This window comes from Jatropha curcas, chromosome 9 (genome assembly GCF_041381405.1).
Source record: "Jatropha curcas cultivar XTBG-Jc1 chromosome 9, XTBG_Jcur_1.0, whole genome shotgun sequence".
Lineage (NCBI taxonomy): Eukaryota > Viridiplantae > Streptophyta > Magnoliopsida > Malpighiales > Euphorbiaceae > Jatropha > Jatropha curcas.
Genome location: NC_143159.1, coordinates 24,758,298 through 24,773,461, shown reverse-complemented (window position 1 = coordinate 24,773,461; position 15,164 = coordinate 24,758,298). Strand labels below are relative to the sequence as shown.

The 15,164-nt window shown below is 33.7% G+C and overlaps 1 protein-coding gene and 1 pseudogene across 2 annotated transcripts; both read left to right on the top strand.

Moving 5' to 3' along the window:
• Positions 1-1,394: 1,394 nt before the first annotated feature.
• On the top strand, positions 1,395-6,527 carry LOC105640230 (disease resistance-like protein DSC1). The gene is made up of 5 exons (XM_037639469.2): positions 1,395-2,040; positions 2,128-3,202; positions 3,534-3,854; positions 4,066-5,112; positions 5,237-6,527. Exons 1-5 carry the CDS (start codon positions 1,553-1,555, stop codon positions 6,014-6,016), a joined length of 3,711 nt encoding a protein of 1,236 aa, XP_037495397.2. The 5' UTR covers positions 1,395-1,552; the 3' UTR covers positions 6,017-6,527.
• A 2,232-nt stretch (positions 6,528-8,759) lies between these two features.
• LOC119369073 (disease resistance-like protein DSC1) lies at positions 8,760-13,622 on the top strand (annotated as a pseudogene). Its single transcript, XR_016322532.1, has 5 exons — positions 8,760-9,563; positions 9,913-10,972; positions 11,254-11,574; positions 11,739-12,761; positions 12,867-13,622. The product of XR_016322532.1 is annotated as a disease resistance-like protein DSC1 (transcript).
• Positions 13,623-15,164: the final 1,542 nt, after the last annotated feature.

Sequence of the window (15,164 nt, the reverse complement as noted above, 5' to 3'; positions counted from 1 at the left end):
TTAGCCACCGTTTTGTTAAAAAATCACTCTGTTTGAATGTTAAAATTAAAAAGACCAAAACACCCCTGGACCATCGTGAGATTGCAATTGAGGGAAACCGAGAAGTCTCATTCTTCTCCCAGTCCCAAACGGAAACTTCACACTAAAAAAATCCTTTGAGTTGCTGGTACATCCATTGAAGCATTTTTAATTTTATTTCCGAGACAGGCAGAGAACTAGTTAAATAAGAATATTTATTTTATAGCTCGTAATAGGAATCCTGATAGCAAAAATTTTAAGGATTACAAGGATTAATATCGGAACTCTATATATCTTAACTCAATTAAAAATTTTAAAGACTAAATATTTTATTATGATAATAAATTATTAATATTTAAACAATGAGTATATATGAATAACATACATTGTACAACTTAAAAATTAAACTAGAATGTATAAGTACAAATAAATAGAAAAACACCGGAATAAATAAAAAAATAATTATGATTTAATTTAATAATACTAAATATCCCTATTTTAATTGGCTATTAAAAAAAAAAAAAAAGAAATTGCATGATACTAAATATGCTAGAGGGAATGAGAAAAGAAAATTGTTGGTAAGGAATATGCTAGAGCAGTGTAGAGGCGTGTCAGGCATAAACTCCAATTGCCTTCTCCTTCTACTCCTGACCTATCCCTTTCTCTCTCTCTCTAACACTTCAAATTCCTTTTCTATTTGTTGAATTTCTTTTTGTTGAATTTTTTTTTTTTTTTTTTTTGTCAATAATTGGCATTTCTACTTGCTAATCATCCTTCTGAAACAAGTTGTATCAATGTGCAGATATTTAGGACATTTTTAAAATCAGAAGACTTTCGTGAAATACACACCCCAAAGTTGACTGCTGGCTCTAGTGAAGGCGGTTCTGCAGTATTTAAGCTGGACTACAAAGGACAACCTGCATGTTTGGTACAGTCACCTCAGCTTCACAAGCAAATGGCTATGTGTGGTGATTTTGAGCGTGTGTCAAATACTTTATTGCTAGAATTCAAAATTAAAGTTTTATGCGCAATAAACAAAAACAAAAGCATGCAGGCTTCCAGTTTCAGTGCATTTGGCCTTCAACTTTTCTTTTTAAGTCATAACTATGCTCTCTGCCTGTTGACAAAGAGTTCCACTAATTCAATTATTACTGAATACTAAATTAGAAAGGAACATATTTTGAATTTTGCTTCACAAAGCATCATTAGAAGTGATGGAATGAATACAAGATAATATAAATAAATTTCATCTAACGAGTGAAAGTGCAATTGGGCCTCACCTTTACGTAGCAAAGTGATGTTCATTGTAATTTCTTTGTGGAAAGCACCGCACTTCTGTAATTTCATTGAAGCATCCCAGAAAGCATGGAAAAGGATAATCTATGAGGCTATATTGACACATATAAAGCTCTTAGTCGTTTTAACATTCTTCCTCATCCTTGGCCTTGTCGCAATTCTTCAAATTTAGTGTCATCTCTTTGACCGGCGCTTGTCATTTCTAGCGAACAAATAGAGGAAGTTATATTGATAAAAAATGTCTTCAATATCATCTTCCACTGTCCCTCCTAAAACAAACTATGATGTGTTCCTCAGTTTTAGAGGTGTTGATACCCGCTTGAATTTTACTAGCCATCTTTATGCTGCTTTAAGGCGAAAGCATATCACAACATTTATTGATTATACTGGTCTTGAGACAGGAGAAGAGATATCTCCAAATCTTTTGAAAGCTATTGAAGAATCGAAGATGTCAGTCATCATTTTCTCCAAAAATTATGCCTCCTCTCAATGGTGTTTGGATGAACTAGTCAAGATAATGGAGTGCATGAAGTCAATTGGACAGAAGGTTTTACCAATTTTCTACCGTGTAGACCCTTCTGATGTTAGAAACCAGACTGGAAATTTTGGAGACGGATTTCGAAAAGTTAAAGAACAATTTCAGGAGGATGCAGAGAAGATTGATAGGTGGATCACTGCTTTGACGAAAGCAGCCAATCTATCTGGATGGGATTCGAACAATTACAGGTAACACCTTTCATAAAAACAATATACATCATTTTCTAATTGAATAAATGTACACAAATTATTCAATTTCTTTATCATATTTGCTAGGTATGAATCAGAATTAAGTGAGGGAATCGTTAACCGGATCTTGAAGAAATTGTATCCTGCATATTATAGTGTTTGCAGTAACTTGCCTGGGATTGACTTACACATCAATAATCTTTTGTCATTGTTATCTATTGGATCAGAAGATGTTCGCTTTATTGGAATTTGGGGAATGGGAGGTATAGGAAAGACAACCATTGCTGAAGTTCTTCTCAGTCGAATATTTGATAAATTTGATGATTGTTGCTTTCTCAGCAATATCAGGGAAAAATCAGAAAAAGATGGACTATTTCACTTGCGAAAATGTCTTTTTTCCAAACTTCTACAAATACAAAATGAAAATTTGAATCTGGAAATGTACCATGTACTTCCAACTATTGTTTTGGATATGCTTAGTCGAAAAAAAGTTCTCATTGTTCTTGATGATGTTAATGATTCAGATCAATTAGAGGCTTTAGCTGGACATCATAATTGGTTTGGTCCTAGAAGTAGAGTTATTATGACTAGTAGAGACAAAGAAGTACTTGACAATGGAGTTGACATAACATATAGGGTCGAGGGCTTACAATACCGTGATGCTCTTAAATTATTGAGTATGAAAGCCTTCAAGCAAAAGCATCCTCCAAAAGATTTTATACAGTTGTCAGAAAGGGTATTGAATTATGCTAAAGGTGTTCCATTAGCTCTTAAAGTTCTGGGTTCCCATGTATGCAAAAGGTCTCCAAAGGAATGGGAAAGTGTATTGGACAAACTAAAACAATTCCCTGATTCTAAGATTCAGAAAATCTTAGAAGTTAGTTATGATACACTAGAACAAAATGAGAAGGACATATTTCTTGATGTGGCTTGTTTCTTCAAAGGACAAGATAAAGATTGGGTGGAAGACATACTAAATGGATGTGGTCTTGCTGCAAGCATGGGAATAAATCGTCTGAAGGATAAGTGTCTTGTAGTCATTGTTCAAAACAACTTAGAGATGCATGACTTGATACAAGAAATGGGTCAGGATATTGCTCGACGAAGGGGTAGCCGATTATGGAATCCCAAGAACATATGTGATACTTTGACAACTGAGACGGTATGAAATGAAATTTCCTCTGTTTTATTTTGGTAGATATTTGAATTGAAATACCAGGATGATATTATTTTCTTTTTAGTAAGAATTAAAAGTTATGAATTACCGCTTATTTCTGGTTAGCCTTATTTTATTACTATACAACTTCTACTGCATACTTGATTTTCTTATAGACTAAGCAATCAAAAATAAGTATAAAATTGGAGACTTTGTTTTGTTATGTTATATCCCATATGAATCGTCTTATGATTTGCATTGAAGTTTTAGATATCCACATATGCTTTTGATAATATTATATGCTAATTGCTATTTGCTATTTACTCTTGTTTTTTAGATGAAAGAGGCAGTTGAAGGCATATTCTTGGACATGTCTAAAATGGGAAAGGTACACTTGAATCATGCAATCTTCTCATGGATGCCTAACTTGAGATCGCTGATATTTTTTAGGTCTCAGTACTGTTCTAAAAACAAGGATACTGGCTTCATGCTTGAATCTCCTCAATCGAATTATTTGCAATATCTTTCTAACAAGTTGAGTTTACTTCATTGGGAAGAATACCCTTACAAATCTATGCCTTCAAGTTTTTTCATGGAGAACCTTGTTCAACTTGACTTGCGAGAGAGTCGGATTGAACAACTTTGGACTGGAGATAAGGTATGCTTTAAATTTATCCTTTTATCACTTGTTATTTATTATTGTATTAATAGAAAAGAATAACATCTCAGAATAAACTAAGTAAGAATATATTTTTCAATCCACCTGTCCTGGGAATTGAATTCAAGATATTAATTTGCCCAAAATTTTCAAACCTCGTTCTCAATTTAATTTGTTCAGACACTGACAGTACAATATTTTTCATTTGCAGTGTCCTCAGCAATTAAAATATCTCAATCTTTTTGGATGCATGCAATTAACCAGGCTCCCAAATCTCTCTTCAGCAACAAATTTGGAGTGGATAATTCTTGGGCTTTGTATGAGCTTGATTGAGATTCCCTCATCGATTCAGTGCCTCCTTAAGCTCAAATATCTTGATCTATACAGGTGTGAAAAGCTGAGAACTCTTCCAAACCTCATTCAGTTGAAATCTCTTGCACATCTCCGTCTTTCTTACTGCTCAAACTTGAAGACTGCTCTAGAAATTCCAAGAAGCATACAAGTATTGGAACTAGAAAGGTCTGGATTGGAAGAGTTCTCCCCAAATGTTCAAGTTCTTGACAATCTTCAATACTTAAGTATGTGGCAATGCAAAAACCTACGAAGTCTTCCACGTTGTCTTAATTTAAATTACGTTATTAAGCAACACATACTTAATCTCACAGGCTGCTTGAATCTCAAAAAATTTCCTGTGATTCTTGGAAAGATTGAAGTATTAATGTTAAATCAGACTGGAATAGAAGAATTACCCTCATCCATACAATATCTCTCTTCTCTTGTTGAGTTGGAAATGAAGAATCGTGAGAGGCTCCAAAGTCTCCCAAGTAGTATTTGTGAGCTGAAATTGCTTCAAAAGTTTGTTCTTAGTGGATGCTCAAAGCTTAATAAATTGCCACCTTTATATGGCTTGTATTCTTTAGAAGAGCTATATCTAGATGGCAGTAGGCTAAAAGAAATTCCCAGTGACATAGTTTCTCTGGCCTCATTAAGAGTGCTGAATCTAAATAACTGTGACAAACTCCAAGGTTTGCCAGAGCTTCCATGCCGACTAATGGAACTCCAAGCAGTAAATTGCACATCAGTCAAAACTGCAGAATCATCATCATCCTTTGCATGCATTGGACATCTCAGAAAATTCTGGCCATATAAATATCTATTTAATTATTGTAATTGCATAAATTTGAGCAAGAATGTGCGCTGCAAGATTGTGGAAGATGTGCGTCAGAGAATTGAAGAAATAGCATTTGGTACTGCTTTGGTAAGCCTCTTCCCCCTCTTTCTTTCACCTCTTTCTATTAAGACCAAAATTTTCTTTCTACCTAATGATATCTTTTTTTTTTTCTTTGACCTCTTGCCTATTCATTTTAATTTTTTTACGACAGTCTCATAGGCGCGCAATAAATAATTCAGAGGGGGATATTGTAATTGGTTTACCCGAAGGTGAAATTCCAGAGTGGAATATTGTCATTGGTTTACCCGGAGGTGAAATTCCAGAGTGGGATGCTGTTGTTTGTTTATTCAAAAATGAAGTTCCGGAGTGGGATACTATTGGTTTTCCAAGCAGAATCCCAAAGTGGTTTAGTTATCAAGGCCAAGGATCCTCATTTTCTATCCTGTTCCCTCCCAATTGGTTTGATGTCTTAGGTTTTACTTTTTGTGCTGTTATAGAATTTGATATTCCTCTTAACAAATGTGATGATTTCTTCATTACATGTGAATGTCATTTCAAAAGCGATAATGGTGGCCGGAAAGTTCAGTTCAGAAGTAGCACCATCCATTTGGAGGCCATTCTTCAATCAGATCACTTGTTCCTTTGGTATAATAATTTTCACACTACTCTTAATTTAAGGGAATGGCTCATACGAAACAATGTCAATGAGGGCTTATGCGAGTTCAAAGCAGAAGCAAGAGGATTTAACAAGGTGAAATTAAAGGTGAATAGATGTGGTCTACAACTGCTATATGCTGAAAGGATGCCGGGGAAACGGGTGCGTAACAGACTCCAAACCAAAATTTCCGTAGAGTGTGGATCAACCAAGCGGAGAAGCAGGGAAGACTACTGCTCCAATCAAACTGATATCATTGGAGATGGCATGTTTGGTTATGTCGAAGAGGAACCTCACCTAAAAAGATTAAAGCAAGCAATTTTGCTTTGTGCATGATTACCTCTTCTAATGTTCAAAGGGATTGACTCTGTTGCTCTTATGATTATTTCAATCTCTTGTCCGGTAAGTGACCATTGCTTGTCCTGTTTTTCTACTGTTGCCATTATGGCAAGCAACTGGACTATGAGTATGACTCTATCTTTCACTGTTTGTCATCGTCGTATTCTTTTGTTGTGCTCAATAGCACTCATTGCCTTTGATGGAAAATCAAAGTAAAACCTTAGTAGATGCCAATCAATATATATTTTGTTGAAGACTAATTCAAAATTGGTCAAAAATAATATTTGTTTTTGTTTTATATTTTCTTGAGTTAGTGCAGTTGTCTTTTCCTTGAATTTCTAGTTATTTGGTTGTTGAACAAGTCTATAGCTAGTGGGAGAAATATCTAGTGTTGGTGGACTATTTGTAGCTACTTAAGTTTTCTTGTATGCCTATTTATTAGTACCATTTGTACTGCAATTATCATTGAAGCATTCAGTTCAAATAACTTAGCAAATTTGAGTCTTTCTTTTCTGCTAGAACTATTTTTTATTCAATACTCTGCTACTTTGATTTCCAACATTTGTGGCATCAGAGCCCCAGATTCTGTTGCTCACCAAGCGTATATCAAAAGTCTTGATAAGGCTCCATGGCATCAAATGGGAATTCACTCGACGTTGCCTAACCAGCCATCAGCGTTTTCAAAGGAGAGAATTATGAGTTTTGGAGCATCAACTTGAAGACTCTATTTAAGTTTCAAGATCTATAGGACTCAGCAGAGAATGGGTTTACTATTCCAGAAGAAAAGAATCGCTTGAGGGAAAATCGAATAAAGTATTCCAAAGCCTTATTCTTCATTCAGCAAATAGTGCATGAGATTATTTTCTCAAGAATTGCAGCAGCAACTACTTCTAAGCGGGCATGAACAACTTGGCAAACTGAGTTTCAAGGCCCATCCAAATTAAGTAATAGCCGTGAAGGTCCAAACTCTATTGTATGAGTTTGAAACCTTGCTTATGAAAGGCAATGAATTAGTGCAAGATTTCCTATCTAGAGTGATGGCAATCATTAGTCAGATGAGGTCATATATATGGAGGTCAAATAACTGATGAAACTATTTTGCAAAGGTTTTAAGGGGTCTTACTCCTAAGTTTGATCACGTTGTAGCTGCAATTGAGGAGTTCGAGGACCTATCAGCCTTTTCATTTGATGAAAAGCATGAAGAAAGCACAAACAGGATAACGGAAAAACATGAAGAAAAAGCCTTTCTAGTGAAGGGGTAGGTGTGCAACTCAATTAAATCTGGTAAGGCGGCAGGAAGAGGACGATGCAGTGATATTTTCATGGAAAAGGTGGTCGTGGTCAAGGCAAAGGTTATGACCAACGACATTACAATGAGCAGAAAGGTAACAAGAGTACCATCCAATGTTACAATTGCAAGAAGTTTGGCCGTACTAAAGCTGGTTGCAGGGACAAGGAGAAACTAGTGAATTATGCAGAGGCAAATGGTGAAGAAAGTAAGTTATTGCAGACGAGGGAGTTCTCGATCAATCTGATACTGGGAGCTTTGATCAGTAATTATATTTGTAGGAGCCAAGAAATCCTAAACTTGCTTTGCTGTCTATAAATTACCAAAATGTTGATTATTTTTGGTGAGGTGGTGTTATCAAGCCAGCTCATGATCTTCGCACTGTCAGCTTCCCAAATAATCAGAAGTTGAGGAAGGAGATAACAGAAATATGCAATAAATTAGAGGATACTATGACAGCTATACTAATTTATTTTCAAAGAGGTAAATTGCTCTTAGATTATAAAAGACAATAATATTCAAAACATAAATTAATTGTATTTATATATTAGAATAAGTTTGTAATTTTTTCTGCTTAATTACGGAAGTTGCACTTCCTCATCCATATCTATGAAAGTTTTTTTTTTCTTTTTGTGCAAGGAACGTTGAATAATCCATTTCTCGAAAAGTAAAATTTATAAATAAAACATAAATACTTTATACATTTCCTTCAAAATTATACTTTTTTAATCTACTTATCCCAATTGACAGAGTTAAACTCAGAAAATTGTAAAGAAATGTCAAGATTGCTGTTTATGTATCGAATACTCTTTCTAGGTTTTCAGATGAGCATTTATAATACATCCTGAATTGTAATTAACTATGTATGTTTATGGTAAGAATCTTCGTTATGAATGCTGAGAGAGAATTTTAGTAATTAATGATTTTTAATAATTTTTTGACTGAGGTTACTTTATTCTTAATCGAATATGAATGTTATTCGGTCTTAACTAGTTACTCGGTTCTTATATTGTTCGTTTTTTAAACTTGTTCGGTATAAATTAATAATTTGTTCCTATCACCAACCAAACATCACTTAAAAATAAAAATTTAGAGTTTAGAAAAAAAAATAAATATTAATAATATAGAAAATTAAAATTTTTAACTAATTCATTTGACATCTAGCCCATTTGGACGAACAGTCACATGTCAACAAAGACGGAAAAGAAAATTGAGGTTTGAAAAAAAACAAACATATAGATTATATAAAGAAAATAAAATTTTTAACTAATTTATTTGGAAGCTAGCCCATTTGGTCGGACATGCACACATAAAAAAAGACTGAAAGCAAACTTTTATTTATATATTTTCTTGGTCGGTGCTGTAACTTTATATTTATTTATTTATTTATTTATTATTATCGTCAAACTCTCGTATCTTTCTTAACATTTTGAAGCTTTTAATTTTAGAAAAGAGCACTCGGCTGCATTCCACTAACACGTAAATAAAGATTGATAAAAAGCTTTACCGTGAATCGGATGGTTTATAGAAAAAAAAATTAAAAAAAAATTCTAATTCTACATGCGAGTGCATCTCATGTCCTATGCTTCTTTAAACACAAAAGGAGGGGGAGATCAATTGAGGTTATTTTGATCACATATATAGGGATCTTTAAACTTTCTTCTTCCTTGATCTTCCAGCAATTCTTCAAGTTTCAGAGTCATCTTTTTATCCATTACTTCTTTCTTCTAGCGAACAAACAGAGCAACATAACTGTCAAAGACTCATAATGTCTTTGATTTTGTCTTCCACCGTTCTCCCTAAAACAAACTATGATGTATTCCTTAGTTTTAGAGGCATTGATACCCGCAAAAATTTTACTAGCCATCTTTATGCTGCTTTAAAGCAAAAGCATATCACTACATTTATGGATGATGCTGGTCTTGAGAGAGGAGAAGAGATATCTTGGTCGCTTTTGAAAGCCACTGAAGAATCAAAGATGTCAGTTATCATTTTCTCCAAAAATTATGCCTCCTCTCGTTGGTGTTTGGATGAACTGGTCAAGATAATGGACTGTATGGATTCAATGGAACGAATGGTTTTACCAGTTTTCTATCATGTAGACCCATCTGACGTTAGAAATCAAATTGGAAAATTTGGGGAGGAATTTCTAAAAGTTAAAGAAAAATTCAAGGAGAACGTAGAGAAAATTGAGACGTGGATCTCTGCTTTGAGGCAAGCAGCCAATTTATCTGGGTGGGATTCCAACAATTACAGGTAAAATTAGGAATGCTTTTTCTTTTTTTTTTTTTTTTTAATTTATTTTGTTTATGAAGAATTGCTTACAAAAAAATTATGTTTTTATAGCCTATCTGTTATTCATAACCTTGAGAATAATCCAATCAATAGACCTACAATCCAAAACATCTGCACTTGATAGTTTAGAGTCAAACCAAAATCATGATTATTGTTTGCTTTCTTTCTACTTTCTTATTTTATAAAAGAAACATTCCGATTCTGAATACTTTTTGTTTTAAAAAAAAATTAAAATTGTTCTTGACATTGTCAAGTTTATGTATAAGTTTATTTGGACCAACTAATATGTTTTGTTTGTCATATTTGCTAGGACTGAATCGGAATTGAGTGAGGCAATAGTCAACCAAATTTTGAATAAATTATACCCTGCATACTTCAGTGCTTGCACTGACTTATCTGCGATTGATTCACACATTAACAAACTTTTGTCATTGTTAAGTATTGGTTCAAAAGATGTTCGTTTTATTGGAATTTGGGGAATGGGAGGTATAGGAAAGACGACCATTGCTGAAGTTCTTCTCAGTCGAATATCTGATCAATTTGATAATTTCTGCTTTGAGAGCAATGTTAGGGAAAAATCAGAAAAAGATGGATTAGTTCAATTGCGAAAATGTCTCTTTTCCAAACTTCTACAAAATGAAAATTTAAGCATGGATATGTATCATGTTATACCAACTTTTATTTTGGATATGCTTAGACAAAGAAAGTTTTCATTGTTCTCGATGATGTCAATGATTCAGAGCAATTAGAGGCTTTAGCTGGAAATCATGATTGGTTTGGTCCTGGTAGTAGAGTCATTGTAACTAGCAGGGACAAAGAAGTACTTAACCATGTTGATGAAATATATGAGGTTGAGGGATTAAAATATTGCTCTTCAATTATTAAGTATGAAAGCCTTTAAAAAAAAGCATCCTCCAAAAGATTTTGTAGAGTTGTCAGAAAGAGCAGTAAATTATGCTAATGGCGTTCCATTAGCTCTTAAAGTTTTGGGTTCCCATCTATGCAAAAGGCGTATAGAGGAATGGGAAAATGTATTGGATAAACTAAAACAAACCCCTGATTCTAAGATTCAGAAAGTCTTAGAAATAAGTTACGATACGCTAGAACCAAGTGAGAAGGATATATTTCTTGATATTGCTTGTTTCTTCAAAGGACAATGTAAAGATTGGGTAGCAAATATACTAAATGGATGTGGTCTTGCTGCAAGTATGGGAATAAATCGACTAATGGATAAGTGTCTCGTAGTTGTCATTCGAAACTACTTAGAGATGCATGATTTGATATGAGAAATGGGTCAGGATATTGCTCGACGCATGGGTAGCCGATTATGGAATGCCACAAGAATTTACGACACTTTGATAACTGAGACGGTAAGATATGATATTTCTTCTCTTTCATACATGAAATTTATGAATGGACATATGCTAAGGATGCCATTTTCTTATTCTTTAAAACAAATTATGCAGTACTCCTTATTTCTGTTAGGTATATATCACTGTACTGCTTTTATTCCATGATTTTTCTTAACACAAAGCAATCAGAGGCGAATATAAGATTGGAGTTTGGTTTGTCATTAAGGTTTTAGACGTGTATTAGGCTTTTGATAATATTGTATGCTTACTGCTATTCACTATTTGCTCTTGTTTATTAGATGAAGGAAACCGTTGAAGGCATATTCTTGGACATCTCAAAAATTGGGAAAATGCACTTGCATCCTGCAATCTTCTCACGGGTTCCTAATTTAAGACTGCTAAAGTTTTATAGGTCTTGCCCTCGCATAAAGGACACAGACACAGATTCTATATTTGAACTTGGTCAGACGAAAGAACTTCAGTTTCTTCCTAATAAGATAAGTTTATTCCATTGGGAAGACTACCCTTACAAATCTTTGCCATCAAATTTTTTCATGAAAAATGTTGTTGAACTTAACATTAAAGGGAGCAAGGTCAAGCAACTATGGAATGGAAATAAGGTATGATTTAAGTATATAATTTACTATTGTACAGGGTGTACTATACATTATTAGAGGTTAATAGTTAAATGATATATTTTATTCTATATTAATACAAAATATTGTGTATGAGGTTTTTTTCTTTTAACAATTGACATTTAAAAAGAAATTGGTTTAATGTGCAGTGTCCTCAAAGGTTAAAATATCTTGATCTTTCCAATTGCGAGTACTTGGAAACACTCCCGGATCTCTCTTCGGCTCCAAACCTAGAACATATTTGTCTTTCAAATTGTAAAACCTTGAGCCAAATTCCCTTATCCATTCAGTGTCTGCACAACCTTTATACTCTTGATCTGGCAGGTTGTGAGAAGCTGAGGAGTCTTCCAAGACTTGCTCAGTTGGGCTCTCTTTTGATTCTTTCTCTTATTGGGTGCTCAAATTTGCAGATGCTTGTAGATGTTCCAAGAGGACTAAAGTTCTTACTTTTAGTGGAATGTGGGTTAGAAGAGTGGTTCCAAGAGGATGCACTTCTCTGCAATCTCCAAATCATAGACGTACGGTGCTGCAAAAACCTTAGAAGTCTTCCAAGTAGTGATTGTTTGAATTCTATTGAGCAACTTAGTCTTGAGGGTTGTTCAAATCTTAGTAAGTTCCCAGAGAATATAGGAAATAATATAACAAAGTTAGATTTAAGTTATACTATGATAGAAGATTTGCCATCAACAATTTTGCGTCTCTCTTCTCTTTATGAGTTACGTATGCAAGGATGTAAAAGGCTCAAGAGTCTATCGAGCAGCATTTGTCAATTGAAATCCCTTGAAATTGTTGATCTCGTAGACTGTTCAAAGCTTGGCAAACTGCCTGATTTACATGGTTTGTGCTCTTTAGGAGCACTTTGTCTAGACGGCACTGCACTTGTAGAAATCCCCAGTGACATAGTCTGTTTATCATCGCTTGTAGAGTTGTATCTAAACAACTGCAATAAACTCAAAGGTTTGCCAGAGCTTCCAAGCCAATTACAAGTACTTGAAGTACAAAACTGTATGTTGCTGAAAACTGCAGTATCAACTTCGTGCATTTTACCCATAAAGCCTGAACCGTGTGCTTTCAAATTTGATTTTATGAACTGCTTCAATTTGGATCAAAATGCACGTGGCAATATCATGGGAGATGCAGAGTTGAGAATTAAAGAATTAGCTATTTGGTCGGTAAGCATTTGAGCCTCTTCATCTGTCTTTTTTCATTTCCCGAATCCAAGTAAATCATATATGTAAATATCTAATTTGTCTTTCTTTTTTCCTGTTATCAAGCAGAGGAATAATGTCAGAATGAGTCGAGATAATATAACCCCTTTTCTTCGTTTTGATCTCACTTTATCTGGAAGTGAAACTCCAGAGTGGTTCAGCTTTCAAAGCCAAGGATCTTCACTAAATGCTGATATGCTCCTTCCACGTTGGTTTATTTCTACATTTCTAGATTTTGCTTTTTGCATTGTTGTGGAGCATGAGATTCCTGCTATCAACAGCGAGGAATATTATTGTTTTGAGCACATGGTTACATGTAAATGTTGTTTCAAAACCACAAATGGATACAAAGAGTATCACATCACTCATAGCATATCTCATTACGGGCCTCTCTTTGAATCAGATTATGTGTATCTTTGGTACAACCCCCGAACCACTCGAGATCTAAGTATCTGGCTCATACGGAACTGTTATAGAGTGAATGAAGCCTCATTTGAATTCAAAGCAGAAAAATTTTCTGATAAGAAAGAAGTAAATGTGAAAATGAAGGTTAAGAGTAGTGGGGTTCACCTGGTGTGCGCTGAAGATGAGAGTAGAATTCAAGCACCAAGTTCATCTTTTTGGGATTCCATGTCTGATTTCGAGGAAGATGAGCCGCTGCCTAAAAAATTAAAACCATTCCCCGCATTCTGTTGAAGACTATTTTTAAAAATTAAGGTCGATATATTTTGTAGTTGTTCAATTTGTATCTAAGTTTTCTGTTTACCAACTAAAATAAAAAAATAAGTCAATAATATTTAATAAATACAATTTTATGTTTAAAAATTACTAATGATTTTCTTCTTATTACATTTTTTTCAACTATTCTTTGAAATAACAGAATTGTATTTAATATTTAATTCCTTGATCTTTAATTAAACTCTTTAAAACGTTATATTGCATTAATCTAAACAGTATTTTGAATCCAAAGTGTTTTAAACAGGATTGCATCTTCTTAATTTAGAAGAACGATTGTGAGGATATCGATTGAAAATGTTGAATAGATAACAGGAGTTGGTTATTAAATTTTTTATCAAGGGCGCGTTTTTAAGGAAATGTCCTCTGTATTTAAAAATATTATTTATTGCCTTCAAAAAAATATTATTTATTATTTACAGTTTTTTATGGATTGTTTATATATATATATATATATATATATATATATATATATATATATATATATATAACTAAGATAGCTCTCCCCTTAATTTATTAAATTGGTTAAAATTTTTGTGGCTTTCTAATTCACTAAATTTGTGAAAACTGTAGTAGTAGAGAGGACTCGAGCTTGAGATTTCGCACTCTTAGAGGAGTGTATTAGATTAAGATTGTATTAGATTTTAAAAGAATTATTAACGGAATTGAAAGATTTTCTAAGATTTTCACTTATTCCAATAAAATTCTACATTGATTTTTATGGAATTGATGAGTTTTTTTATAGATTTTGATTAACTTTGATGGAATTACAATGATTTTTATATATCTAATCAAAATTTATTTCAAGATCTAATTGAACAAATTAAAAAATAATGAGGGATTAAAAAGTAAAATGTGTCATATTCTACAAAATCGCTTTTTGTCTTTATTAAAATCTTACCACTGCCGATAATGAAAGGTCTGCAATAGCCAGCGCCGCCGCCGGCTATCCTGTGCTCCCAGAACAGTCGCGATGCAATCGAAAGACTACAGGCTTCTTGTCCCTTGATTAAATAGTGATCTCTCATCGAAAAATCGCATGTTTAAATATATATATATATATATAAAAGTTAACAACCTCTAGCTAAGACCTGCGCTAGCTGCCGGAGCTCGTGCAAGGAGGCGGCGAACAATGAGACAGGCTCAACCCACGGTCTGCCGCTTGCGACTTACGGAGCCTATCGTTTTGGCCACAATAATGGCAGACTGTATTCTTTAGTTCTTCGACCATGTCAAAGCTTTTTTAATTTTTTTTATTTGATTGAATCATTATTTAATTGAAATCAATCATAAAAATTCTAAAAAAAACAATCAAATTAATTCTAAAAAATTTTTTGCAGCATTAATATTAATTTTGTCAACATTTCAAATTCTCAACACATGAATTAATTTGAAACTAATCAAATAATTAATACATTATTTTACACCTTAAAAGGAAGGGATAGAAGCGGTACGCGTATTTTAGGATACACGCTCTGCTCCAATCCATTTAAAGAGGATATAAGTAGTTATCATTGAGTTTGTAATGGATATGTATAGTGAAATTAGTACCTGCAACACATATGGGTAATGAAATTACTATCCATAACAAATACGAGTAAGATACTGATATAGATCTTTAGATACCCGTTA